Below are 26,311 nucleotides of genomic sequence, written 5' to 3'. Positions count from 1 at the left end.
TTAAAAGGTGCTTGTTCCTTGGGAGAAAAGCTATAACAAACCTAGACATCATATTCAAAAGCAGAGATATCACTTTGCCAACAAAAGTCCGTCTAGTCAAAGCTATGGCTTTCCCAGTGGTTGTGAGAGTTGGACCATAAAGAAGGCTAAGCAGCAAAAGAATTGATGTTTTTGAACTGTGGTGCTGGAAAAGACTCTTGAGAGTCCCTTGGACAGCTAGATCCAACCAGCCCATCTTAAAAGAAATCAATCCTGAATATTCATTGGAAGAACTGATGTTGAAGCTGAGGTTCCAAAACTTTGGCCACCTGATGCAAAGAGCTGACTCACTGGAAAAGACCCTGATGCTGGGAAAGATTGAGGACAGGAGGAAAAGGACATGACAGAGGATGAGAGGGTTGGATAGCATCACCGAATCAATGGACATGAGTTTGAACAAACTCTGGGAGATAGTGAAGGACAGGGAAGCCTGGCATTCTGCAGTCCATGCAGTCACAAAGAGCTGGACATGACTGAGAGATTAAACAACAGCAACGAAAAGTAATAAAGTTCTAGACTTGCCTGGTGGCACAGTGGATAAGAAGCTTCCTGCCAATGCAGGGGACACAGCTTTGATCCCCAGACTAGGAAGATTCCACAGAGCAACTAAGCCCATGTGCTACAACTGCTGAGCCCAAGCTCTAGAGCCCAGGAGTCACAACGACTGAGCTCCTGGGCCACAAGAGAAGCCACCGCAACGAGAAGCCCACACGCCGCAACCAAGAAGAGCCCCTGCTGGCCGCAGAGAGAGACAAGCCCATGTAGAGCAACAAACCCCTAGAGCAGTCACAATAAATAAATAAGGGTCCGTCCAGTCGCTCAGTGAAGGTAATGGACCCAGAAAAAGTAAAGAAGTTCTGCCACGTGCTGCAACACAGAAGAACCTCAAAAGCGGTAAGTGAAAGAAGTCAGACACAAAAGGACAAACATCGTGTGATCACATCTACGTGAAAAGTACTGTATAAGCAAATCTGAGTCATAAAGTAGAACAGTGGTTCTCAGGGACTAAGCGGACAGGGCACTTGAGTCTGATAGCCACAGGGTCTGGGGTTTCTTTTGGGAGTGATGAACATGTTATAAAACTCATTGGTGATGGTTGCACAACTCTATAAACATACTAAAGCCATTGAATCTTATTTTAAATGGGTGAAATATATGATATGTGAATTTTATCTCAATAAGTCATTACCCAAAAAAAGGCACGATGACAAGAAAAAATTTAAAAGCACATGCGCTGCTGTATTATAAACTGTTTTGATGTTAACAGGTTTATTTCAATGGAATTGGTGTTCTTTGTATTTTAAATTATGACTTAGAAACATTATTCTGGTGAAGGGTCCGAGGGCCTCCACAGACTACCAGGGGTCACGACACAGAGTGAGGAGGACGAACCGGAACGTGTGTGCTGTGATGCAGCTGTGTCACCTGCCGTGGCAAAGAGAACAGGCAGGGCCTCCTGAAACCGACGATGAGGAGTTATCCAGGCATATGGGACTCCCAACACTTAAGACAAAGGCCCAGAGGTCCTTGGAGACGCCCCCCACTCCATCTGCTCTGTTAATACAACCCCAGATGAGCCCACGGAGTCCCGGCTTCCTTGCCCACTCAGACCTTTGACTTGTCTTAGGCCCCAGTTAAAACTTCTCACCTTCAGGTTGTCTTTAGGTCTAACTGCAGCCTAGACAATCAGCTCCCTCCTAGTACCGAGACAAGGGTATTCTGCAACATGGGCTATCTGTAACACTCCCATTGGTGGGAATGTATGGTCTTTGGAAAGCTCATCCCAGGCCCGCAGGATAGAAGAGAGGGAGCTGGGTAAACTAAGTCATAAGGGATCTTGAATGCTGGTTTACCCAATGGATGAAGAAGAGCCATTGAAGGCGCTCAGGGGAAGGTACAGCAAGACAGACTAGAGCAGGAGAAATGGGAGTCAGGAGAAGGGGCAAGACAGGCAGAGATCTGGGAGACAGAGAAGGCAGCGGGCCCTGCTGCTATCCCCTACAACAGCAGTCTGGCTTCCCACTGGGTACCCAACCCTCCTTGTCTGTGTCCTAGAGCTTCAGACCATAGACTCTACCCTTGGAGCCAGTGGACATGTGACCAGACCTGGCCGATGGAAGCCCTGCTCCCTGCGCTGGCCACAGTGATTGCTCAATACTTGACACGTGACCTAGCCTAAGTCAGTAAGAACTAGACTCAGGACACTTGAAACCCCAGGGGGAAAGAAGGTCTTTCTGCTGGGCTTGAAGCTGGTGGGGGGTCGGCCTGCAGCCCTGCACTGGAGAGTGCCTGCTGAGGTCACATCAGGGAGGAGAGAAGCGGAGCTGAAAGAGGGCAGCAGGCCTGAGCATCCTCTTCTGGCCTGAAATGATTCACACGGGGTTTTCTGTACGTGCGTTGGCAGGGGTCTGGACCTGGGGATCACCAGGGGGCCAGGGCAGCAGCAGCAGCTTCACGCGTGTTGGTGACAGGATGGGAACAAGGAGTCAGCCTCACAGTCACACCCTCCAGATTTACACCCAGAGAAGAAATTAGAGGACAGGCTCTCCGCCTCAGGGGGTTGTGCTAGGAAAGTAGGAAGGGACAGGTAGGGAAGACAGGAAGAGACAGGAAGGGAAGGGAGGAAGAAATTAGAGGACAGGCTCTCCCCCTTCTTGCCCGGCCAGTGCCTCCAGACAGCTCTTCACCCCCAAAAGCTGCCCCTCCGTCTTACAGAGTAGGCCACTCACCAACCTGGCATGCCTTTCCCCTCCCCAGCCCACTGCCAGCACGAGCTCTTCTCTCCTTCCCGGCTGGAAATCTTTCCCACATCCTGGCTAATTGTATTCAGGTGAGGAGGATTTGGCAGAAGAAAAGTCGTGTTTGTGTGTGTGTGCGCGTGCACACATGTAAGTGTATGTGGGTGTGTATGTAGGTGCATGTGTGTGTGTCCCCGCCCCAGCCCTGGCAGCTGTCCCAGGAATGCTGTGTCGACAGGAAGGGACGGAGGACCCTCAGCCGCAGTCTGTGTCCTGACGGGCTCTCGGTGACGTCAGTGGCTCTTGGCCGCATCCAGTAAACATCTGGTCTCCTTATTCTGACCCAGGAATTCCATTTCAGAATAGTCACGGCGGCATCTGGCAACATGTCCCAGGCTAGTTACGGCCTGGGGCAGGGAGAGCGTCCTACTCAGGGGCCTGCCGGCCCACAGCCCTGCCTCCCTCCTCCCCACGCCCAGCCCCAGCTCAGCCCATGGAGCGCTCAGAAATGATAAGTATCTGCACTGCGCTCCATTCGTCTCTGAGTACTCTCCCGCTTTGGCTTCTTCTAACAGCACCCCAAGGAAAATACTATCTCGAAGTAACAAGGGCCTTTCGCTACTAAATGCCAGCTGTGGGCCCTACTTCACTGAATCCTCATAACAACCCATCAAATTTACCTTTCACAGAGAAATAGGAGGCTCTGTCGGGGAGGGAAGGAGCCAGAATCAAACACACCGTGTTTGTGGGACCATGTCTGACTTCCGCGCACAGGGCCCCACACAGAGACAACATTCTATAAGTCAAAACCGTGAGTTAGAGGCAGGAGGAAGAGACGACTGGCCGCGGAACCCCTCGGGCATCCCACCTCAACACGCGAGAAAGCCAGGTGCCAACACAGGGCCACGTGGGAAACGAAAGTGACCAGGCGGTGGTGATCACAGCGCGTGGTGGAGGCCGTGAGATCCCTCGCGAGGGCTCTGGCCCCGCTCAGCTCCAGCCCTCGGAAATACAGGCCGAGCAGCTCTCCCAGGTTCTCAAGAGAAACGGGAAATCTGGAGCTCTCTGAGAAATTTGTCAAACACTGAGAAGGCCAAACAAAACTCATCTGTGGGTGGACATGGCACGCAGCCCACCCGCTCGCAAGCTCCGCCCTGCACGATGAGAACACTGAGCTTCAGATGCCGTTCCATTGGTCAGGGGCAAGGCAGGGGCTCAAAACGGGGTTTCAAAGTCCAGATTCATTCAGACTTTGAGGTTATACGTGTGCATGTACCTGCCAGCCTTCCCCTGCAAGGGTTTCACTGAACTGCTTCCCCAGCTGAAATTCAGAACAGTCTTTGAAAGACCATGCCTTTCCTGCCAGCCTTGTGAACAATGGGGCTCAGGAGCACTGCCCCTCAGCTGCAGGGAACACAACAGCCCAAACGGGGCTGAGAGAGACTCCCTGACTAGTGGAGGCCTGCCAGTCACTGCTGCTCATCCCCCCAGAAACCACCGTACATCCATGTTCTGTGCTCAAGCTCTACCTAACGCAACAGACCAGGGAAAGAGAAGTTGCTCCACCAAGGGAAAGTGAGGATGGGAGATCACCTCCTCCCAGTCATGCCCACTTCCGGTCGGCCATCTGCACATTCACAGAGAGAGAGGCAGGACCAGGTCCTGCTCTCCCATGGATGGCGGCAGGCCAGATGCTCTGCATACACAGTTGTGGCTCCCACACAGAATTGCTAAAATTCAGCGTTATACTGTAACCAATGTAATAAGACATAAAATGAATAAACACTGAAAAAGAAAATGTAAACATATTATGAACTGCAGAAGATAATAGCATATGTAAAAAATTCTCACCCCCCCAAAAAAAATCCAACAAAACAGGACAAAAATAATAATACAGAAGTTCATGAAAATGCCTGCTGCTGCTGCTAAGTCGCTTCAGTCGTGTCTGACTCTGTGCAACCCCATAGACGGCAGCCCACCAGGCTCCCCCGTCCCTGGGATTCTCCAGGCAAGAGTACTGGAGTGGGGTGCCATTTCCTTCTCCAATGCATGAAAGTGAAAAGTGAATGTGAAGTCGCTCAGTCGTGTCCGACTCTTAGCGACCCCATGGACTGCAGCCTACCAGGCTCCTCCATCCATGGGATTTTCCAGGCAAGAGTACTGGAGTGGGGTGCCATTGCCTTCTCCGTGAAAATGCCTAGATGTGAAATAAATATAGAAACGTGCGCATCTGGAGTGCAAACATGGGAAACATCCAATCGAGAGATTTACTTTAAAAGGGTTTTTTCGTGATTATCCATGTTCTGCATCTGTGCCACTATGATATTGGAAGACTGATTCTGCTGAAGCGCAAGAGAAAGATGCAAGCCATCAGGAGCAAGTGACGAGGAACAGGAGGGGCCTGATGGGGTCTGGGTTTGCCAGGTCAACGGCAGCTGTCGTGTTTAGAAACAATTATGCAAATGCTTATATAATTTGTACTAAAACGCTGTTTATATTTCTGTTGGCTCTTTGGGAATGAAGGTGTCTAAACTCTAAGGCAGTTGGATGGCATCACTGACTCGATGGACATGAGTTTGCACAAACTCTGGAAGCTGGTGATAGACAAGGAAGCCTGGCGTGCTGCAGTGAGTCAATGGTCTCACAAAGAGTCCGACACCTGAGCGACTGAACTGAACTGAAACTGAGGATATCATTAATCTGGAACAAGTAGGTTCTGGGTATTCTGAGTAAATGATCATCTACTGTATCCTAGATTAAAAATATTCCTAGACATCTATAACAACTTACTATAAAACATAACAGAAAAGATCCTATTTGTAATGGTAATAACATTCTAACTCTTGGTAGTAAACCTCCTGGGATATATTTTAAAAGGTATGAATTAATGTTCTTATTTCCCTGAGAAAAATAACCATCTTGAAGATGTCAATCACTTGTTTTCAGCTACGATTTGCTGCAGTTCTGTTGAATGCTGGACGCTAATTTAAGCAGCAGTATCACCCAAAATAAAGATCCTCGTGATCTTCATGATTGTTTAAAAACCATAAGAAAACAAACCCAAAAGACATTTGATAAATGGACAAAAGTAGCTAAAACATTTTAAGTCACGATGGTGATTCTTGCCCTATGTGGTTTTAGAATATACTGTTGCTGCTGCTAAGTCGCTTTTGTCGTGTCCAACTCTGTGCGACCCCATGGACTGCAGCCCACCAGGCTCCTCCATCCATGGGATTTTCCAGGCAAGAGTACTGGAGTGGGGTGCCATCGCCTTCTCCGAAAATATACTGTTAAGCACAGTAATTACAAGACTCTTGTGCTAGTGCAAAAAAGATAACATTTTTCACGTGAAAAATGAGCCAGATCACCTCCATGAACTTCAGAGATACGAAATATGCACCCCAAAGTCAGGAGGAAGGGTGACTTAGTACATGAAGGGTGTTGAGACCACAGAGTGGCAATTTAGAAAAAATAAACACTTAAAATCTTTAATTTATACAGTACAAGAAACACTTCACTTGAAGTAAAGAAGCTAAATACTTAAAATTCAAATCCGAAAACAATATCAAAACATATGAAGTACCTCTTTGAAAGGCTGATTATTTTCTACAATCTAAATAAACAGAAGAAATCAGTAGGAGGGACCTCACAGAGTTGACCAGAAGAAAGCAAAGTCAGCAAGGTAAAATAAAAAAGGAAACTTGAAGACTATGTCTGCCCAAGCTAACAAAGGGTTAATGTTTAGCCGCAAGAAGGACGAGCCAGCTTCAGAAGAGGAAAAGATTCAGCAACAATAGGATCATACCCACACCCATATAATTAACCCAAAGCAAACGCCCAGGGCTGAGGGGCCCAGTCCAGCCCTTGCACTCAGGAGCAGAGCTCATTCCACTGGAAGCAAGGAGCACCTTCAGGTTGGGGAGGACTGTGAGGACCCTGCCCCTGAGCAGCACAGGCTGACGCTGGGACAGAGCATCTGCCAGCATCTGTGCTCCTCCCTCGTGCCCAGTCCCAGAGGATCCACTCTGGTCATCAAAGCCATCATCAACAGCCATCAGTTCTCTGCAATTGGCCTGGCTTTGGCTCTTAGGCTCCAAATCCTACAGACCCAAGAGCTCCTCAAAGAGAATGCAGTGACTCCAGTGACCTTGATGGTGGGGGCAGATGCCAGGCACACTTTTCTTGCCTCTCCAATGTCCACCATCCCCACCTAGCTGTGGCCACCCCCTGCCTTCTACTCCATCCACTCCCAGACACCAAGCGGGAGCCAGCCTCATTCATCTCCTTGTTCACATGTCCGTCTCCTTGCTCAGGCGTCCTTGTGCAGGACACCACTTGCACAACCTTTCATGGCAACCCCAAGCAGAGCACAGTTTGGCCCAACTGGCCTCCCTAGTAAGGACACAGTCAGCAAGGGCCTGGGAACCCTGGCAGAAGAGATGGCACCCAAAGGCCAGGCCACCCTATCTGAAGTGAGGGCCACTCCAGCAAGGCAGAGCAAGGCCTTGACCTCATTTGCTGGGAAGTGCACCAAGAACTCAGCTCTTCCCTGGAAGCAATTAACCCTGCTTGTGTGGACGGTCGAGGGGTGACGTGTGCTCTGAGATCAAAAGGGCTTTATCCAGAGCTTCAGCGGGAGGGGCTCAGGCTCTGGACTCTGTGTGACCTGGAGTAAGTCACTGCCCTCTCTGAGCCCTGCTTTCCTCCAAGTCCAGCGGGATCGTGTCACCATCCCTGACTGCGCCTATTGTCAGGGGAAGCTTGTGAGCATCGCAGGAGGTGACTGTGAACAGAACAACACGGTGCCGCCTGGGGCTAAGTGTGCAGCCAGAGATGAAGAGTCCACTGCCCAGGAAGGGTACCCAGGAAGGGCCATCCAGGGTGACGGAGGGGGCTCCCCTCACTGTGGGAAAGAAGGGGAGGACAGACAGAGGAGGAAAGAGAAAGGGAAGTAGGGAGGGGAGGGAGTCGGAAGAACTGAGGGGGAAAAAGAGAGAAGAGGGAGGGAGGAGAGGAGGGAGGGGGTAGAGAAGGGAAGGATGGGGGAAAGAGAGACAGAGGGGAAGCGAGGGATGGGAGGGGAGGTGCGGGGTGAGGCAGGGAAGAGAGAGGGACAGAAGCGATGCCAGGGAGTTTGAACCAAGACCCCAGCGCCACCCCAGAACCCAGCACCTCTGCCTGCTTGGAGCTGCTCTGGAGAGACTGGCCCGCCCTCTGTCTGCTGAGCGGAGCCCAGGCCCGGGACCTCCTTGCTCTTTGCAGGCAGGTCTCAGACAAACCACTCCAGGCGGTGTCAGACCCCGCACCCCGGGGGGCGCCGAGACCCCAGCCCAGGGCTAGTGAGCTCAGGCTAGTAGCTAATGGCCAGCCGGCAGGTGCAGGGAGCAGAGGGGAGGGGAGCAGGCGAGGAGCCTCAGGGGCCTGTGGTCTGGCTGGGGGCATCAGTGGGCGCCACGAGGAGGACACCCTGCATCTACCCTGCCCACTGGATCTGCAGCATCACACCCACTGAGTTCCACGTGCCTGTGGCGGGCAGCCAGCCCTTGAGATGGCTGTGCAAGGGAGGGCACCCTCCCTCTGCCAGATTCTGAATTCCCAGATGGGGGACCCAGGGCAGAGAGGGCCAGGAGGCAGCTCCCCTGGTCCCAGGCCGCCTGGAGGCCTGGCCATCCCTCTTGGCCATCACCTTTCACCCCAGTCTCCCCACAACATTCCTTTAGACCGAGGCCAGCCAGACTCATTTCCCATCACTCCCTCACAGACACATGCCCTCCGAGGCAGGTGGCATGGCAAGGAAGGAAACTGAGGGGCACAGGCCAGCAAAAGGAAGGTAGGGCCCCAAACCTGGCTCTGGGTGACCTCAGGCCTCCCCATCCCCAGGTCCTGCCCAGATCTGATGAGTCAGACTCTCTCAGGGTGGGACCTAGGCACAGGCATTGTTCAAACTGCCCCAAATCCATGCCTGTCTGTGGGCAGACAGCTAATATGATGGAAAACAAATTTATTTTTACAGGCCACAGATTTCCTCTAAGGGGACAATGGTCTTTGGGAAAAGACCTTCTAGGCGTGAGTGAATAAAGCTAACAATGGGAGGTAGGAGGTCTATGTCAGCAGGTGTCAGTGACTCAGAAGGGGGATAAAAAGGGGGCCTGCCCCAGAGAAACTGGAGGATGGGAAAGCCATCACTGAGAGGAGGGGGACCTGCCATCAGAGGGACAGATGGCCTTCCTGAGGATCGCTCCCTGCGCTACAGGGAGCCAGCGGCACAGCTAGGCAGGGCAGCCCCCTCCGCCTTCCCGCACCCCGCAAGGGCTTCCTGTGAGGGGTCAACAGCTGTTCACAGGGGTCGCAAGCTTGCAACTGAGGGGACCGGGCAGCAGTCCTGAAGTCCAGGATGGCAGGGGCCCAGCCTCTGGGAACTGCAATGCCTTGAGCCTTTAAGGAGGGTGGTGGTGGTGTGGGGGTTAGACACATTTTACCTAGATTTCAGTTCCTTTGCTGATGAAAAGGGGATCTTAGAAAACTAGAATTCAGAGGATCTTGCCTTCGCATGAAATCCATCTTAGTCCACGAGCAAGCATTCTATTAAGCAGAGAAATGCCAGGGGCGTTCCCATCAGAGTCGGGCGCAGAAAGGAATACACAAAGCCACCGCGGGTACTTAACGTTACTCCGAAGGTTCTCGATGGCACAGATCGAAAATTAAGCTCCAGAATTATCATAGGCCACAAATGGTACAGCTGTTTACCCAGAAAACCCAAGGGAACTCACAAAGATATATGAGAATTGAGTTCAATCAAGCAGCCTGATAAAAGATAACTGCACACAAATCAATAGTCACCCTGTATACCAGCAATAGACGGAAATGCTTTAATTCACAATGGCAAAACGAAAAAAACCCTTAAAATGGCCCTGGTTTTAAACAATAGGTGACCCACATAAAAAAATGTGCGATACTTTACTAAGCAACATCAAAGTAGAATCTAATTAATCAAAAATATACCATATTCTTGATAAATACTACAAATTATGTCCATTCCCCCTTTAATTGGTGTCTAAGTTTAATTTAATGTCAATCAAATTCACCAGGGATGTTTCTAACCTGACAAAACAATTCTGAAATTCAATTGAATGAATAAACAGATGTGACCAGCCAGGAAAATTTTGCAAAATAACAGCAAAATGGGAAGTATCCAGTCAGATGTTTCAAAGCAGCACGATCCAACAGAGATGGCATATGAATGCTACATGCAGCCATGTTTTTAAAAAGGTAAATTTAATTTCAGCAATATATTTTACTTAGCCCAATATATCCAAACTATTATCATATTAACTTGTAGTCACTATTGAATTTATCCTTTAGACATTTTATATTCTTTTTCTTTGGTGCTAAGTCTTTGAATTCTGGTGTATATTTTGCACTCAAGAGCACTTCTCAGTCCTGACCCACCACATCTCAAATAGCCAACAGCCTCGAGTGGCTTATAGCTACCATAATGGACAGCATAGTTGTCAAATAGCCAATATTTTACATATTCGAGCTTTAAAGCTCTAATAATGAACATAATTCAGTACTGGTACAAGAACATATACCTTATTTGCCGTGGGGTCCAATCCCTGCTTTCAAAGGAGAAATATCCAGGTTCAAAGACGAATCTTTGAACATTCTGCTCGTAGAGCCGGGAAAGGTTAGTCCCTGCAGTATGGACAACCCAGGCTCTGCCATCACCCTGGTGCCCTACCATGGGCATTGCATGCCAGCTCTCAGGGACTAAAACCATTAATCACACGTAACATCATCAAAATAACAAAACCACATGTCCAGGAATCTAAGACACACATTTTTCACATTTACCACATCCAAACTCAGGATGAAATCCATGGGTCTTTGCACTGCTGGCAGCCGGCAGCAACTGTGGGGTGGCTGGCATTGCCTGGCACACACCAACTCTGCCACGGTGTTTCATATTGCCATCACATCACCTGACTTATGTGCGGGGTCGCCGACACTTGCCACCCAACATGTCTTCAAGAAGTCACTCTGTGACGCAAAAATTACAGTCTGTACGGAAAGACACAGAGAGCTTTGGCATCCAGAGGAATGTCCCTGGAGGAAGGACCATGACCTCATTCCTTTATTAAAGAGAGGAAGATACCAGGAGTAGATGAAGCCAGTCACACACTAAGTAAGCAATGTGAGCAAGGCAGGCGAGCGAGGCAGGAGCCACCACGCGGAGCAGCCAGTGGCAGGGTGGTGGCTGCCTACACTCCACGAGACCACGGTTAAGGTGCAACGGAGCAGTTCAGTTGGAGTGCCCCCTCTTTCCTTCTGTGTCCTCTAATTGATGGCACCTTAGACACAATGAAACTCAGAAACGGCCCACATTTCCCAAATCATCGACCTGGGCTAAGCGCTGCTAAATCCTGCAGCCCTCCTTCCAAAGCCCAATGAGGGGGCCAATCCGAAGAACGGGCAACGTTTGGGCAATCCAAACATCAGCAGTGTTGAGGCCCTTGTCAAGGCTGCCCAGCTGCCAGGGACAAAGCTAACCACGGGACACGGCAGCCTCCAACCCACGTTAAGTCCACCGCTCACCATGGCGCTCACTGAAACATGCATGGCAGGGTGGGGCGGCGCAGAGCCTGCGGAGCCTTGTCCTGGACGCTAGGGCCTCCTCCGCCTCACAGAGGAAGCTGTGTGCCCCCTCCACAGGCCCTGGAGGAGACGTGCAGTGCAATTGAAATTCATGGATGAGCCCGAGGAGCCGGCTCCAGACTCAGTAATAACTTCTCCATATTAATGGCAGCACAGCAGAGCCGGTGGACAGCTGACATTTAATATGAAACATACGCAGCAGAGCCAGAGGCTCCTACCCGGGCCCTCCCATTCGAGAACGCCTGCCAGGCGGGAGAGCAGGGCCCAAGGCAGCACCCAGATTCAGGGGGCAGGAGTCATGCCCTCCCCTCAGTCCCTCCATCCCACCTCAGTCCCCTCCCTTGCAGGAAAGCCCCGCTGAGAACATACATGATCACACACACACTAACACTTGAGTGCACACACTCGCACACGTGCTTACTCAGATGCACACAGACATACACACAGATACCCACACACACTCATATGCACACACACCATACTCATACAGATATGCATACATGTGCACACGTTTCCACATACACATGCACACATATTCCCATGGACAGGAACGTGCACACATATTCACATATACCAGCAGCCTGCTGTGTTCAGGCTACAACACAAAATTCCCCTGTTTGCCCAAGTGGAGGAGGGCAATAGGGGTGATCACAGACATGTCTGCCTGTCAGTACAGACCCACAGTCCTGGCAGAGGCCCCCAAAACACTTGACCCTACATACCTCAGAGGCCAGAAGAGGAGGCCCAGGCCACAGCTCAGGCCACCACACAGCAAAGCCCCCCTGGATGCGGAAGTGGACACCCCAGGCCACGGTGGGGGTGGGGAGCACTCCTGTGGCCCAGAATGGTGAGCTCTTCGATGCCTCCTCTACTCAGGGAGGTTGTGGTACCTGTGGTTCTCGCAGAAGGCCTGGGTGAAGACCCAGCCTCTCCTCGCCTCCCTCCTGATGCTGGTCCCTCCTCATTCATTAATTGCTGGGGACATGGGGGCACAGGCAGTCAGCCATCAGGCAAGGGAACCTGAAACCTGCCAGCACCGAAAGGAGCAGCAGCTCACGACCAGTGCCAGAGACGCAGAAGCAGGCAGTGCAGCCAGGGCAGGGGTGGCAGAAGACGGTCGGTAAAGAGCCTTCCTGGCCTGAGACTCAGGCGGCAACCAACCGTGCTGGCCTCCATGAGGGGCCTAGTCAGGCTCCACTCTGCTCCTGCATGCACTGCCAGGCCACGATGACTGGCTACGGGACGGTCCCAAGACCTAAGCCTGTCCATTCTGCATGGAGCGAAGAACTGTTCCCTTTTAGAACCTGGTTATACCTGTGCGGTGTGAGGAGTGTGTGTACAGCTACAGCCACAGGTTCACCAGAGAACAGAGTCACACTGGGGAGAAGGAGCCGGGCAAGCGGGGACACGACTCCACCTCTGAATTACCTGCACAGCCTTCCCAGTCCCCAGAAGCCTTGTATGTGTGCGTGATACCCCATGGACCGCAGCCTACCAGGCTCCTCCGTCTACGGGATTTTCCAGGCAAGAGTACTGGAGAGGGGTGCCATTGCCTTCTCCAGATAAAATATACACATAACACAAAATTTACCATCTTAGCCACTTTGAAGTGTATGGTTTGCTGGCATTAAATACATTCACAAAGTTGTGCAATGATCACCACCATCCATCTCCAGAACCCTTTCCTTTTTGTAAAACTGAAGTTCTGTATCGACAACACTCTGTCTTCCTCCTTTAGCTCCTGACAGCCACAACTTACAACTCTACCCCGTCTCTAAGATTCTGATAAACAAAAAGGCCTTCAGATGCCATATTGGCTGAAGCCTGGTGAGTCTGGATTTCCAACCACAGACCCGCCTACGCCATTCTAAGGGGGCCACCACAAGGCGGGCAGGGGCCGTGGGCTGCTGCTCTGCTGCTTCCGGCACAAACCCCTGACAAGCCAGCCTCCACCAGCCACAGGTCAGTGCACCCAGTCCCAGCAGGGAAGAGCCCCTGGGAAGCTCCTTCCCTCCCACCAAACGGCACTAGGTGAGAAGTGGCGGGGAGGCCATCCATCTGTGGATGCCCCGGAAGAGACCAGGGGGTATCTGTAATGAAGTAAGCCTGGGTTCTCAGCAAGTTCTCAAAGAAAGCTCCTGCCTGCAGGAAGCCCTGCCCATCTACTAATCCCGCTGCCAGTGCAGCTCTCAACACTTCCACACATGCCTCTGGAGGCCCGGTCAAGACCTCAGAGCTCCGTGGAGTCACATTGGATTCATTTGCTCACGTAATATCAACAGACTCAGAAATGCTGCTTCTCTGAAGAAACATCTGCATGTCTGGCAGCAAAGAGCCTGGGTTCCCAAGGGCCAAAAATCTATCAAGGAATGCAGGGCATAGACCGGCCATGGTTCCCACCTCTCCTTCTATCACACTGATCCCCTCAACTGATCGCCATTTGGTGCCAAGACACCAGAGTTGCTTTATAAAGGTCTCAGAAATTATTATTCCAGCCCCACTTGCCACCTGAACAAACTGAAGCTCATTGCTCAAAGCTGGATGGTGACTTGCCAGAGCCCAGTCTTTTCAGGCCCAGAGGGGGTCCCTCCCTTACTTAAGTTTCATTTAGACCACGGATTTTCAACTTGTCTTTCATGAACTCCAAAGTCGGGGCAAGAAAACTGCATAAAACCACATGAGAATACAATGCTTTCCTGCGGAAAAGGAGCTTTTGGGCACTCTTCTAGGGGGCCTACCCCGCTGAGTGTGGACATTCTGGGGTAGGTCCACATACCCCATCCCTGGGTATGGAGAGGTGGACCATCCCTGGGTATGGGGCACAGGGTCTTGAGGGCCAAAGGACTGCACAGGCTTCTATCCCCCACTCCACAGACTCATTTCATGGCCCCTAGCTGAGCTCCACCCAGCTGGAGCTGGGCCCTGTGGACCCAGGTACAAATTGCCTATGGTACAAGTTACCAAAGAAGCATGGGGTACAATGTGGCATGTGAATGTCTAGGACAGCTTCCTGGATGAAATGCCATTTAGCTGAGACTACACTGGACTCCAAAATCACAGCAGATGGTGATGGCAGCCATGAAATTAAAAGACACTTTCTCCTTGGAAGAAAAGCTATGACAAACCTAGACAGCATATTAAAAAGCAGAGACGTTACTTTGCCAACAAAAGCTTTTATAGTCAAAGCTATGGTTTTTCCAGTGAGTAAGTATGGATGTGAGAGCTGGACCATAAGGAAGGCTGAGCGTCGAAGAATTGATGCCTTTGAACTGTGGTATTGGAGAAGACTCTTGAGAGTCCCTTGGACTGCAAGGAGATCAAATCCTAAAGGAAGTCAATCGTGAATATTCATTGGAAGGACTGATAATGAAGATGAAACTCCAATACTTTGGCCACCTGATACAAAGAGCTGACTCACTGGAAAAGACCTTGACGCTGGGAAAGATTGAAGGCAGGAGGAGAATGGGACCACGAATGACAAGATGATTGGATGGCATCATCGACTCAATGGACATGAGTTTGAGCAAGCTCCAGGAGAAGCCTGGCATGCTGTAGTCCATGGCGTCGCCAAGAGTCAGACGGGACTGAGCGACTGAACAACAACAGAGTGAGCCAACTAAAGAGGGAGGTAAGAGTGGTCCAGGCAAGGGCACGGTCTGTGCAAAGGGTCTAAGACGGCAGTGTCCAGTGGCAGAGAAACTAAAAGCTTGATGTGACTGTAGTACAGGCATGAGGGGGGACACAGTGACAGACAAGGCTGAAGACTACTGGGTCAGGTCATGGGAGGCCTCCTATGCCAAGCCAGGCCTCCCTGGTGGCTCAGACGGTAAAGAATCTGCCTGCCACACAGGAGACCCACGTTCGATCCCTGGGTCGGGAAGATCCCCTAGAGAAGGAAATGGCAATCCACTCCAGTATTCCTACCTGGGAAATCCCATGGACAGAGAAGCCTGGTATGCTACAGCTTATGGGGTACAAAGAGTCAGACACAACTGAGTGACTAGCAGTTTCAGTGTGTCTGAATTTTTTTTTTTTTTTTTAGTTTGGATTTTTTAAGGGCAATCAGAACCAATTAAGACCACTACTCAAGAAAAGTATTAAGCAAAGGAGTGACATGATTGAATGCATGGTTTACAAAAATCAGTCTGGTAGCTGTGTGGGGAGAGAGTTGGTCCAGTTTGGAGTCCCTAAGGATCACAGGGCTTGGAGTTAGGCATGGTAGAAAGCTGTGAACTGAGATCAAGTCTGGAGATGTCTATGATTATGACTAGCTGCATGTGAGGGTCATGGAGAGAGCAGGGAGGGGCAATCCTGGGATTCCTGCCCAAGTGAACGATGAGGTCTGGAGGACAGTAGAGAGACCCACGTTCCATTTCAGAAGCCTGGGTCACTCAAGGAAGGGTCCCACGAGGCAGCTTGGCAGGCAAGTCTGGAGCACAGGAAGAGACGTGGGACCTGAAGTCTGGGTGAAGTGTGGTGGCCCAGCACACTGGTCCTTCCCCTTGCTTTCTGATAAAACCTCAATACGTTCCAGAGTTTGGGGATCTGACCCTCACTCTCAACTCCAAAGATGGGCAAGAGACTCTAGCTAGGCTCACATCACAGTGTTTGATTCAAAGGTGGGCCTATAACCTAAGGGCTCCCCAGGTGTTCAGTTCAGTTCAGTTCAGTTGCTTAGTCACGTCCGACTCTTTGCAACCCCATGGACTGCAGCACGCCAGGCCTCCCTGTCCATCACCAACTCCCAGAGTTGACTCAAACTCATGTCCATTGAGTCAGTGATGCCATCCAACCATCTCAGCCTCTGTCGTCCCCTTGTCCTCCTGCCTTCAATCTTTCCTAGCATCAGGGTCTTTTCAAATGAGTCAGCTCTTCGCATCAGGTGGCCAAAGTATTAGAGTTGCAGCTTCAGCATCAATCCTTCCAATGAATATTCAGGACTGATTTCCTTTAGGTTGGGTCTCCCTCAGTCCAAGGGACTCTCAAGAGTCTTCTCCAACACCACAGTTCAAAAGCATCAATTCTTCAGTGCTCAGCTTTCTTTATAGTCCAACTCTCACATCCATACATGACCACTGGAAAAACCATAGCTTTGACTAGATAGACCTTTGTTGGCAAAGTAATGTCTCTGCTTTTTAATGTGCTGTCTAGGTTGGTCATAACTTGAAGCAGCCCTGAGCCACTAGATCCAGCCATGCCTGAAGTCCGCCTCAGGACCCCAAGGAACTGGGCCCACGACATCTTGCTTGTTTCATCCAAGTTGGCTTTCCACCACTTCAGCTGAATGCATCTTAAACAACAAGGAGAATAGTAAGCCAGGTAGGAGGCTGAGACCACCTTGGGAAGCTGTGTAGATTGCCAAGAGTAGGGGCCAAGCAGGAGCCTCTGCTCCTCTGACCTGAGGAGCCCCAACACCCAGGGAACTCAGACGTTCCCGCAGCCCCTCTTTGATGTTCCTGAGACCTTCTCATTGCCCTCCAGGCAGTGCCAAGGCAAGGTGAAAGGTGAGGAGACTCTACAAAGGGCAACTGCAAGTCCTACACACTTCTCACCCGTTGCCCTGCAGCCCAAGCGTGTTGTCCCTGCCCTCACCATTCTAGCACCTGAGCCAGCTGGAACCCAGCGTGCAGCCTCAAAGACAGTGGCCTTTATAGAAAAATTAAACTCAATTCCATCCCTTAGGCCAGCAAACGACCTCTCTCTCTCTGTGGCCCTCAGTGACTTTCAACGCCCATCAAGACTCTACAGAGCAGGGGCCTGGCCGGCATAGCAGCCCAGCAGGGGAGCCCCAGCCCACAAGGCCGCAGGCCTTGATCATGCCCCTCAGAGTCGCTGCCCAGCCCATAGACATTCCCACCGATGGCCTTGCCAATCAGAGACGCCAGGCCAGAGAAGTCCCCCTGAGCAGCAATGCATGGAGGAGACAGAGGTGCGGCAGGGCGCTCCCATCCCACTGGAGTCTCCGCTGCCGTTACCTCCCCACAGGGACTCGGGCCGCCTGAAAGGGGTGCAGCCAGAGCATGTCAGCCGCAAGTCACGAAGCCACCTGGCCACCAGACCTACCCCCAGCTCCCACTCACTGATGCCAATGACAGGCAGTGCCGCGGACCAAGAAGGTCTTCGGGAGCTGACTAGAAGAGGTAGGAAATGTTTTAAAGAAATGCATTGCTTTATTTTATTTTATTTTGGCATGCAGTAAAGGCAATAACATGTAGTAAGCACGGTCTTAGAACCAAATAGACGTGTAATACATAGCTTTGACTAGATAGACCTGTATTTGACTAAATACAGACCCACAAAGCCTGAAGCAGGCTATCTCAGTTAATTCATCTGTAAAATGGGAATAATATCAGTCACACAGTATAGGGTGTGGTGAGGATTAATCAAGGTGATATAGCATAAGGTGCTCAACGGAAAGCCTGACACATAACATGGGCACAGTAAACCGATGTTCTGTTATTATTTTTTTATCAACAGGCTTCTCATGAGTCTTTAGTGAGCATGTAAAAATGACATGGAATTACATATCATGTGGCCTGAGAGGTACTAGAGAATTCTTCCATAGCAATGAGATATACAAGTATCCTTTGTTAAGCATCATTTTCTCACTCATTGTGAAAAGGCAAATGTTAACCTTCCCCTGAGAATATGATGAACAATATCTACCTAGTGGCTATAAGAGAACCTGGAAACTACACCTACCAACCTCTCTGTAAATAAAATGTACGGTGTGTCTTATGAAGCATGTGGCTTTTCCAGTGGTCACGTATGGATGTGAGAGTTGCACCATAAAGAAAGCTGAGCACCAAAGAATTGACGCTTTTGAACTGTGGTGTTGGGAAGACTCTTGAGAGTCCCTTGGACTGCAAGAAGATCAAACCAGTCAATCCTACAGGAAATCAACCCTGAATATTCATTGGAAGGACTGATGCTGAAGCTGAAGCTCCAACACTTTGGCCAGCTGATGCAAAAAGCCAACTCATTGGAAAAGACCCTGATGCTGGGAAAGATTGAGGGCAGGTGGAGGAGGGGACGACAGAGGATGAGACGGTTGGATGGCATCACCGACTCGATGGACATGAGTTTGAGCAGGCTCCAGGAGATGGTGAAGGACAGGAAAGCCTGGCGTGCTACAGTCCATGGGGTTGCAGAGAGTCAGACACAACTGAGTGACTGAACAACAACATGAAGCATGCGGCATTTCTTGAATCTACACCTCTACCTGACTCAGCTAGAATCGTCACCTTGGCCAGCCCAGGCCCTCACCTCATGTCATTCTAGGGAGCAACACCCCTTGCACTCTCCATCCACGGGGTTCTACAAACCTCATGTTCTGTTTCTCATGGGAGCATCTGACCCCAGCCTGAATAGAGTGCTACCCAGGAGTCAGCCAGAATTATCAGAGAAAGATTATCAGCCAGCACCACTGCGCCCCTTGACTTACCACAGAAGGACTCCACCTGAGAACAAAGCCAATACATAAAAAGGTGGAGGCAGAGAGGCAACGCGGGAGGAGCACCTGGATCCAGCCAGGCCTGAAGGCCGAGCATCGTAAGAGCCACTAACTTCCCTTTTCTGTTTCAATGGTCTGACTTGTGTTTCCTTCACTCATGACTAAAAGGATCCTGACCATAAGAATCCCCTCGTGCTAAACAGAAAAGGAGACTGCTGTCCACAGAAACCAGAGCTACTACTGCCTTCCTTTAAGGCAGAGAAACAAACTCAGCACCAAGCAAGTAGATGAGTAAATGTGTGTCCCAGGCCAGAAGCAGGCCAACAGGTGTGAAAAGGCCTATGGCTCTGGGGAGAGGCTCGTCCCACCTAAGCACCTAAGCACCTCAACCTAAGCTGTGAGCTGCCAGCTGCCTGCTGTGACCCTGCTTCATGGTCTTTCCACTTGTCTTCCAGGAATGCACATTCCTGGGGTTCCTGCAAAGAAGAGGTTGATGGCCTCATCTGCATGGGAAGTGCTACAATACATGAAGTTCAAGAGGTTTCTTTATTACAGAGCTTCTCAGAGATCGAAGTGAGCCTCCCTGAATCTCCCAGGTTGAAAGCAAGTTGCAGCGTTTCCCACACCAGTTGTCCATTGAACCGCATTTGCTCAGAGAAACTTGTGGTGTGATCCTATAGAACTCCTTTGCAGAAATTAGGGTGTGATACTTTGCTTCTCAAAGGGCAGTCCCAAACCCCAGGAGCATCAGCCTGGTAGTTCATTAGAAACGCAGAACCTTGAACCCTACCCTAGACATGCTGACTCAGAATCTGAATTGTAACAAGATCCCTGAGGATCTACACAGACACTGCAGCCTGGCACACCTGCTTCTGTGTGTTTCACTATCTATGAAGGAAGAGCAGGCTCAGAGGAAGGGGTACTGTGCAGCATGGCTGCTGAAATGCATGCAGGACCATGAGGGAATGGCTCGGGAGTAGAGTTCTACCTCCACATATCAAGCGCTTCTACTTGCCCAGACTTGGAAGCACCCTGGCAGAAGGGGCTGGACAGAACCAGGCCAGACTCCTACCACCACAGACAGTGTGGCCTTGGGCAAGCCACTCAATCTCCCAGAGCCTCAGCTGCCCATCTGTAAATGAGGGATGAAGAATCCCTCCCACTACAGGGCTGCTGTGGACCAGAAACATGATGTTTAAACCCTAGGCGCTTTGCAATCGGCCCATCAGTGATACACAGTGGGACTTAACTAGTTAAGGAATTAAGTGATATCAAATCAGGACATTCACACACCAAAAAGAAAGAAGGACAAGGAAAGAAGAACTAATGATGCTGCTCCACTGTCTCAAAGCCATTTTCACTGACCACATTCAAGGCCACGCTGGCAGACTCCAGCCCCTTTCAGCTCCAGTCTGCTCTCCAGTTGTCTCTTGCACTTCTGCTGGTGTGTGTCCCGTACATGTGACATCTCACTGCGCCTGTTCTGATCAAGCCAATTCACACCTGGTACTTCTCTGCATATGCTCTTCCCTCTGGGCCTTTGCCCCCTGGCAACTCATGCTCAAAGAGCCCCCAAGAGCATGCTTTCCAAGCCCTGACCAGAGTGGGCCCCAGACTGTTAGCTGAGCACGGTGCCCCGGGGGGGAGCAGCGGGGGCGGGCACCAGGCCAGCTACATCTCTGACCAGCACAGCAGACAACTGTGCTTGGAAGTACTGGCTGAAAAAACAAACCACAGAATGAACAGATGAATGAATGATACATGAACAAAGCCTCTCTGAAATGCTTTCCATCAAGAATTACTCAGCACACAGGAGTTGCTCAACAACAGACTGAGGAAATGCAACCCACTCCAGTATTCTTGCGGGGGAAATCCCATGGACAGAGGAGCCCGGCAGGCTACAGTCCATGGGGTCACAAAGAGTTGGACACGACTGAGCAACTAACAACAGACCACTTCCATGTCAACTCCCCCACCCCAGCTCAGGCCACCACCACCCCCATTCCGAGCCCCCAACACCAATTTCCTTTCATTTAGGAAATTCACCTCCAGCGTAAAAACAAGACACACTTATGAAGTCTGGGATATCCTCAGAGGCAACAGAATATAAAGGGCTGCACCATGTTACCCAGCTATTCCAAGGACATTCACGGTTGTTTGCAATACGTCTGGGTTCCAACTAAATCCAGCCAAAGGCAGTGATTTTCCGAAGCAACAAGTGACATTTCCTGTGTGTCCATAAAAAGAACACCACCGGTTGTGGGGTTCTGTGTAATTGCTGGCTCTGCAACTTGCAGGGCAAGCCTGAGGACGGGGGGCTTGGGGGCCACCAGGGCTGGGAGAGAGGCCACTTGCTCCGAGCAGGAGTCCCCTGAGTAGTAATTAGAGCGGAACCCATGGTGGGCGGCTTCAGATGTCTGGCCAGCACAGCCAGCCTGACCACCACACAGCCAATCCAAAATAGAAAACTGCAGTGGCTTCTGCCATGTGCCAGGCCCCGGGGTGGCCAGACAGAGCACTGCCAATGTCAGCCTCCTCCCTAAGCATTGATCCAGGCTTCCTCCAAGGCTCTCTTATGCAAAGCCATGGTCCCTCTAGGCTCCTGGAAGCAGGAGAACTTCCCAGAGCTCTGGTCACACTGAGGGGCCCAGCCAGTCCCAGAAGGGTCCCTCTCCCCAGCCTCTCCTGTCCTTCAGGGGCTGCCCGGGGGCACCAGAGACTGCATTTCCAAATGCTCCGCTTGGCTCAAAATAGAGAGAGAAAACTAACTTTTCAAATAACCAGCTGAAATCCAACAGGAAACCACAGCATAAAAAATCAGCCAGGGGGCAGAGGGATAACTGGGCATTTCAGCACCATTGCCTGTTCGCTGGGCTGGCACCACCTGCACACACAGAAACAAAAAAACCACCCACCTGCATACGTGCCCCCTCACACACATATCACACGTGCTACAATGCACAGCAACACACTGAACAGACACTGACATACAAATGAGCAAAAACCTGTGAATACACACACGCACAAGACACAAGAACACGGTCACATGTTCACACAAGTGCACATGTACTTAGATACTAGCACCCATGCCAAAACACGTGTGCAGATGCATGCACTCACCGAGATATACACACACCTGAATGCAAAAGGAAAACCAGTTCCTGTAGGCTTAAGGGGGACCACACTTGGCTACTTGCTAAATACTTTGGAAATGTGGCCCTCCCCCTGCGTAAATCACCCTCTTGGGCCAGTCAAAACAACCTGCCTTCCAGCCAACCCCTTCGGTGGTCCCTAAGCACAAGGGGTGCAGAGAAGGTCCTCAGTACAGGCCTTGCCCTCCCAGCAGACCCCCAGATAACCGGCTTCCAAAGCCCGCGTGAGAGCAGTGGACAGACAGAAGGGAGAGAAGCGCGTACTCACCAGCCCATCGCAGTTGCTGAGCGCCACGGAGGAGGATTCAGCCAGGCCCGCGACGTCTCCGACGTAGAGGCAGGTCCCAAGCAGGGGCTCCACGCGGGTGGCACCCGATTCTCCCTGCCACTCCACCGTGGCCCCAGGCGCCACGAGGCGGGCGTTGGGCCGCAGCCGCAGGTGCAGGTCTCGGCCAAACACCGTAACATTGTAGAAGAGGCGGCCACCGGGGTCCTCCTCGCTGCCTCCAGAGAGCCCCGGTATCTGGGCAGGGGCGGCCCTGCGGGTCCGCACCCCAGCTGGGGCCGTCGCCGCCGACACCACGTGGGACACCAAGCGGCCCTGGGCGTCAGTGCGCACCGGCACCGCCAGGATGCGCTCGGCTCCGTGCCCCTGGGGCCCGCCTGCAAAGGGAAGGGGCGTTAGACCAGCCGAGACCGGGAAGCCCCAGGGCCCCGCCACCGAGCACAGCATCCTCCCAAACCCCGCCCCATGGCGAAGGGAAGGGCGTTCCACTAGGCATCCCCCAGAAACTAGCCTGCACCTCCCCGGCCTTCTTCCAATCGGGAAGGGGCGTTAACGGGGCTACCACGCTGGCGCTCCTCCGACCTCCGGTCGACCCCTCTGGGGCCCTCCCAACCAAGAGCTCTGCCCCCTGCCCCGTTCCAAGTTGGGGTTCCTCAGCTCCTCGCAGTTCCCCAGGGGCGGGCCCGGTCAGGCCGTCCCCCGCCCCTTGAACCTACCGTCCTTGGCAGGACAGGGGGCTGCTCTGAAGCCATTCCCGGTTGGTTCCCTACCCGTGCGCTTCTACCTCTCAGCAGTCCCCGCCGCGCGACTGCCCTCACCGCTCGCCTCCGGAGCTGCGAGGACTCGGCTCCCCCCGGCACCGGCGGCCTGTCCTCCGCGTACAGCTCCAGGTTAGCCCGTTGCCGGCCGCCTCCCCCGCGTGCCCGAGAACAGGGAGGGGTGGAGCAGGGTCCCTCCGATCTTCGAGGATCCCCTCCGGGGCGCCCCAACCAATCCTCAAGGCCCAAGGCGGCGCGCTCTGCACCCGACTGCTCCCGAGCGTCTCCGGACGCGAGCCGGGGCGCCGCCTCGCCCTGGCTCCCCCGGACCCGCTGGTGCTGATGCTGCGCTCGTCGCCGCTGGGCTTTCCCGGCCCTCTGTCTCCACGCTCGGCGTCCCGGGAGCCGCGAGCGCTCCGGGGCTCCCCCCGGCCCGAGATTCCCGGGTGCGCCGCAGGGCGCCCCCTGCCCGACCAACCCGGCCCCGAAGTTGGCCAACTTGGCCCCGGGCGGGGCGCGCGGAGTTTGCCCAAGTCCAGCCGGACGCCGCCTGGGGAGGGGGCGGTGGGGCGCGCGGGGCGGAACCCGGCCGACTGGGGTCGCGAGGCGTGGGGACTCGGCCGCACCTACCTGGGGGGTCGGCGGCGGCGGCGGCGAGCCGGGCGTCCGCGGGCAGCGGCAGCAGCAGGAGCAGCAACAGCGCGGGGCAGAGCAGGCGGCCGGCGGCTCCCGCCGGCGGATCCATGGCAGCCGGACCACAGCCGGGGCCCCGCACTCGCAGCCGGCGCGAAAGTTCCCCGCGCGCCGCCCAGCCCACATCTGGGGCAGCTGGAGCCGCCCGCAGCTGCAGCACCGCAGGGCGCGGGGCGGAGGAGGCGAGGCGCGGAGGGGAGGGCGGGGGAGCGCGGAGGGGAGGCGGGGAGAGGGAAGGAGCGCGAGCGAGGGAGGCGGGAGGGAGGAGAAGGCGCGCGAGGGGGAGGGCGGGGACGGCGGGCGCCTCAGCCTGCGGTGACCCGGCGCTTCTTGGCGCGGCGGCCGCCGCCGCCGCCCGCTCCCCTCCTCGCGCCGTCGCCGCCGCGGTTCCCGGCTCGTAGCGAAGCAGAGACACCCCGAGGCGGCGGCAGAGAAGCGCCGCGGGTCGGGTCGGGGGAGCCCCGCGGCCGGCCACCTTCGACGCGCCCAGCGCACTCGTGGCGCGCCACCTCGGAGGAGCAAGTTCCCCGCCCAAAGAGGACTCGGGGCCCCCGGGTCCCAGCCGTCGGTCTCGGGGCGCAAGAGATGGCCCCTCTCTGTGCGCCCTCGGGTGGGCGGAGAGGCCTGATTACTGTGGGTCTGAGACAGGCCTTTTGACCAGATGGAGACTCCAGGGACTGGAAGAGTTTTCCAGGAGGGGGTGTGCACCACAGGGGCCTCCCCAAAGACCAACTTTTACCCTTCCAGAGAGAGGCAAGGCTCCCTCAGTCCCCAGTTGCTCTTTGCCTTAAGGTCTCCCCACACACCCTGTACTCTTCCTCCCCAACCCTCCACTGCAGCCTGCGAGCACAGTCTCCTCCTCGTAGACCTGGGCTCTGCCCGCTAGACCTCACAGGTTGCCTCCCTCACCTGTCCTGAGTCCTGCATGGGCTTCTCGAAGTCTGGTCTTTGCACTCACCCAGGCTCTGCCTGAAATAGCCTCTCCACACTCTGCCCACCGTTTCCAACTCAGCCTCCAAGGCGTCCCTCTGCAGCCTGGAGCCAGTTTGCAGTCAAAGCCCATCCCCAGCTGGACTCCTCATCCTTTCGCTGCCTGGAGTCACCATCCTACCGTGTCTACTGTCCCCCAGCACAATGACGTCCTCCACCCCCCATCCTGCCCAGGAACTCACTTCCAAACGTGTCTATGGGAACACCTCTGCTGTGTGACCCCTGCCTCAAGTCCCTGAAGGGGAGACACCTGTCCCTTTGGAGTTTCTTATTCACCCTGCCCCCAGCCTGAGTGGCCAGGGCTTTGGGGTTGGCTTGGCCAGGCGGGGCCTGATGACTCAGATCCCTCCATGCCCACCAGAAGGGCCCAGTCTTACGGGGAAAACATGTGACTTGGGGAACTTGCTTTAGCTGTGGTTTCATATCCTTAGTTCCATCATTTCCAGGACCTGGGTGTATGAGCACTGCAGCTTGACGGTCATCTTCACATGGAAGCTTCTCTCTGTGTCACCTGAGGGTGCCCACCACAGCATCCAGCCCCCAGGTATGGTGACCATTTGTTGTCAGTGTTTAAACCGGTGACATTTCACCTAAAATTTTAAACTTTTGACTTCTCTTGAGAAATTGGAAAGTGAGACCACACTGGGCCTGCATTTCTACTTATCAGTGATAAAATGAAGCAAATGCTCTGCAGTTTGCTGTAGGTGTCCTTCCCTTACCCCCAACAGTCGTCCACTTTTGTGACCTCTGATGCTTCCAGAGAAAGTGGACGGAGATCAGTGTATGAGGAAAGAGCCAGGTATCCTGGAGGACTTCCCGTAAGAAACAGCATGGGTCAAGTCCTGAAGGCGGAGGAAGCCAAGCAGCCCAGAGTTGGGTTCAGCTAGGTGCTGTCTTGGAACCCATGACTCTCTTCCACTCATTTCCCGTGTGGTTTTTGTGCTTTCATCCTCCTGAAAAGATGAATGAGACCCAAGCAGCAGCATCACCTACTTGATGAGGGTGACGTTCTATCACCTCACTCACTTCCCTGCCAGGTTTATGGTCGTTACCATAATCCTTCCACCACCACCATTATTTCTTTATACTGTACTTAATCCTGTACTTTAGTTTTTAAAGGATACTTTCAATCATACTGTACATGGGAAAGCCAAAATCTTGCCATAAGTCAAAGAAAACTGCCAAAAATAAATATATGAAACAAAAAGCTGTTATCAAAGTCTAAATACTACTGCCTGCAAAAGGCATTGAGACTGAAGATGATTAACAAGTGTTGAAAAAGTGGTAAGACAGACCAGCAGAAGCAAAGACCTTCCCTTTGATGTGATCAGAGCATGAAGGGAGAATTGAAAATGAATGACTCTTTCACCTTGCGAGTTGATATTTTCTAATGGGTCCACGTAGCTAACTTATCTTGTGCACTTTGAAAAATCAGCTCTAGAATATCTTTTTGGCAAGCAGCTTTGTCTCTCTGACATTCCTGAGTCACTCCTGGCAACTCTTCCTCCCACATCACCCCAAGCCTCTTGGGGCTCCACCCCGACAGA

General features: G+C 52.7%; 1 protein-coding gene across 1 annotated transcript in view; it reads right to left on the bottom strand.

The window, feature by feature from the left end:
• The window catches only part of ADAMTS2 (ADAM metallopeptidase with thrombospondin type 1 motif 2), a 246,072-nt gene extending 222,143 nt beyond the window's left edge, over window positions 1-23,929 (bottom strand). The window contains exons 1-2 of the mRNA XM_086407913.1: window positions 23,712-23,929; window positions 22,306-22,700 (exon numbers count right to left, since the gene is read on the bottom strand). Of these exons, the coding sequence (XP_086264039.1) occupies window positions 22,306-22,700; window positions 23,712-23,826 (510 nt within the window). The 5' untranslated portion in view covers window positions 23,827-23,929. The remainder of the gene's footprint in view (window positions 1-22,305; window positions 22,701-23,711) is intronic.
• Window positions 23,930-26,311: the final 2,382 nt, after the last annotated feature.

Source organism: Bos grunniens, chromosome 7, assembly GCF_055505025.1.
Source record: "Bos grunniens cultivar Pamir isolate PY7600 chromosome 7, Bosgru_T2T1.0, whole genome shotgun sequence".
Taxonomy (NCBI): Eukaryota; Metazoa; Chordata; class Mammalia; order Artiodactyla; family Bovidae; genus Bos; species Bos grunniens.
Note: the sequence above shows the minus strand (reverse complement) of the source record. Positions and strands in the feature narration are given on the sequence as shown.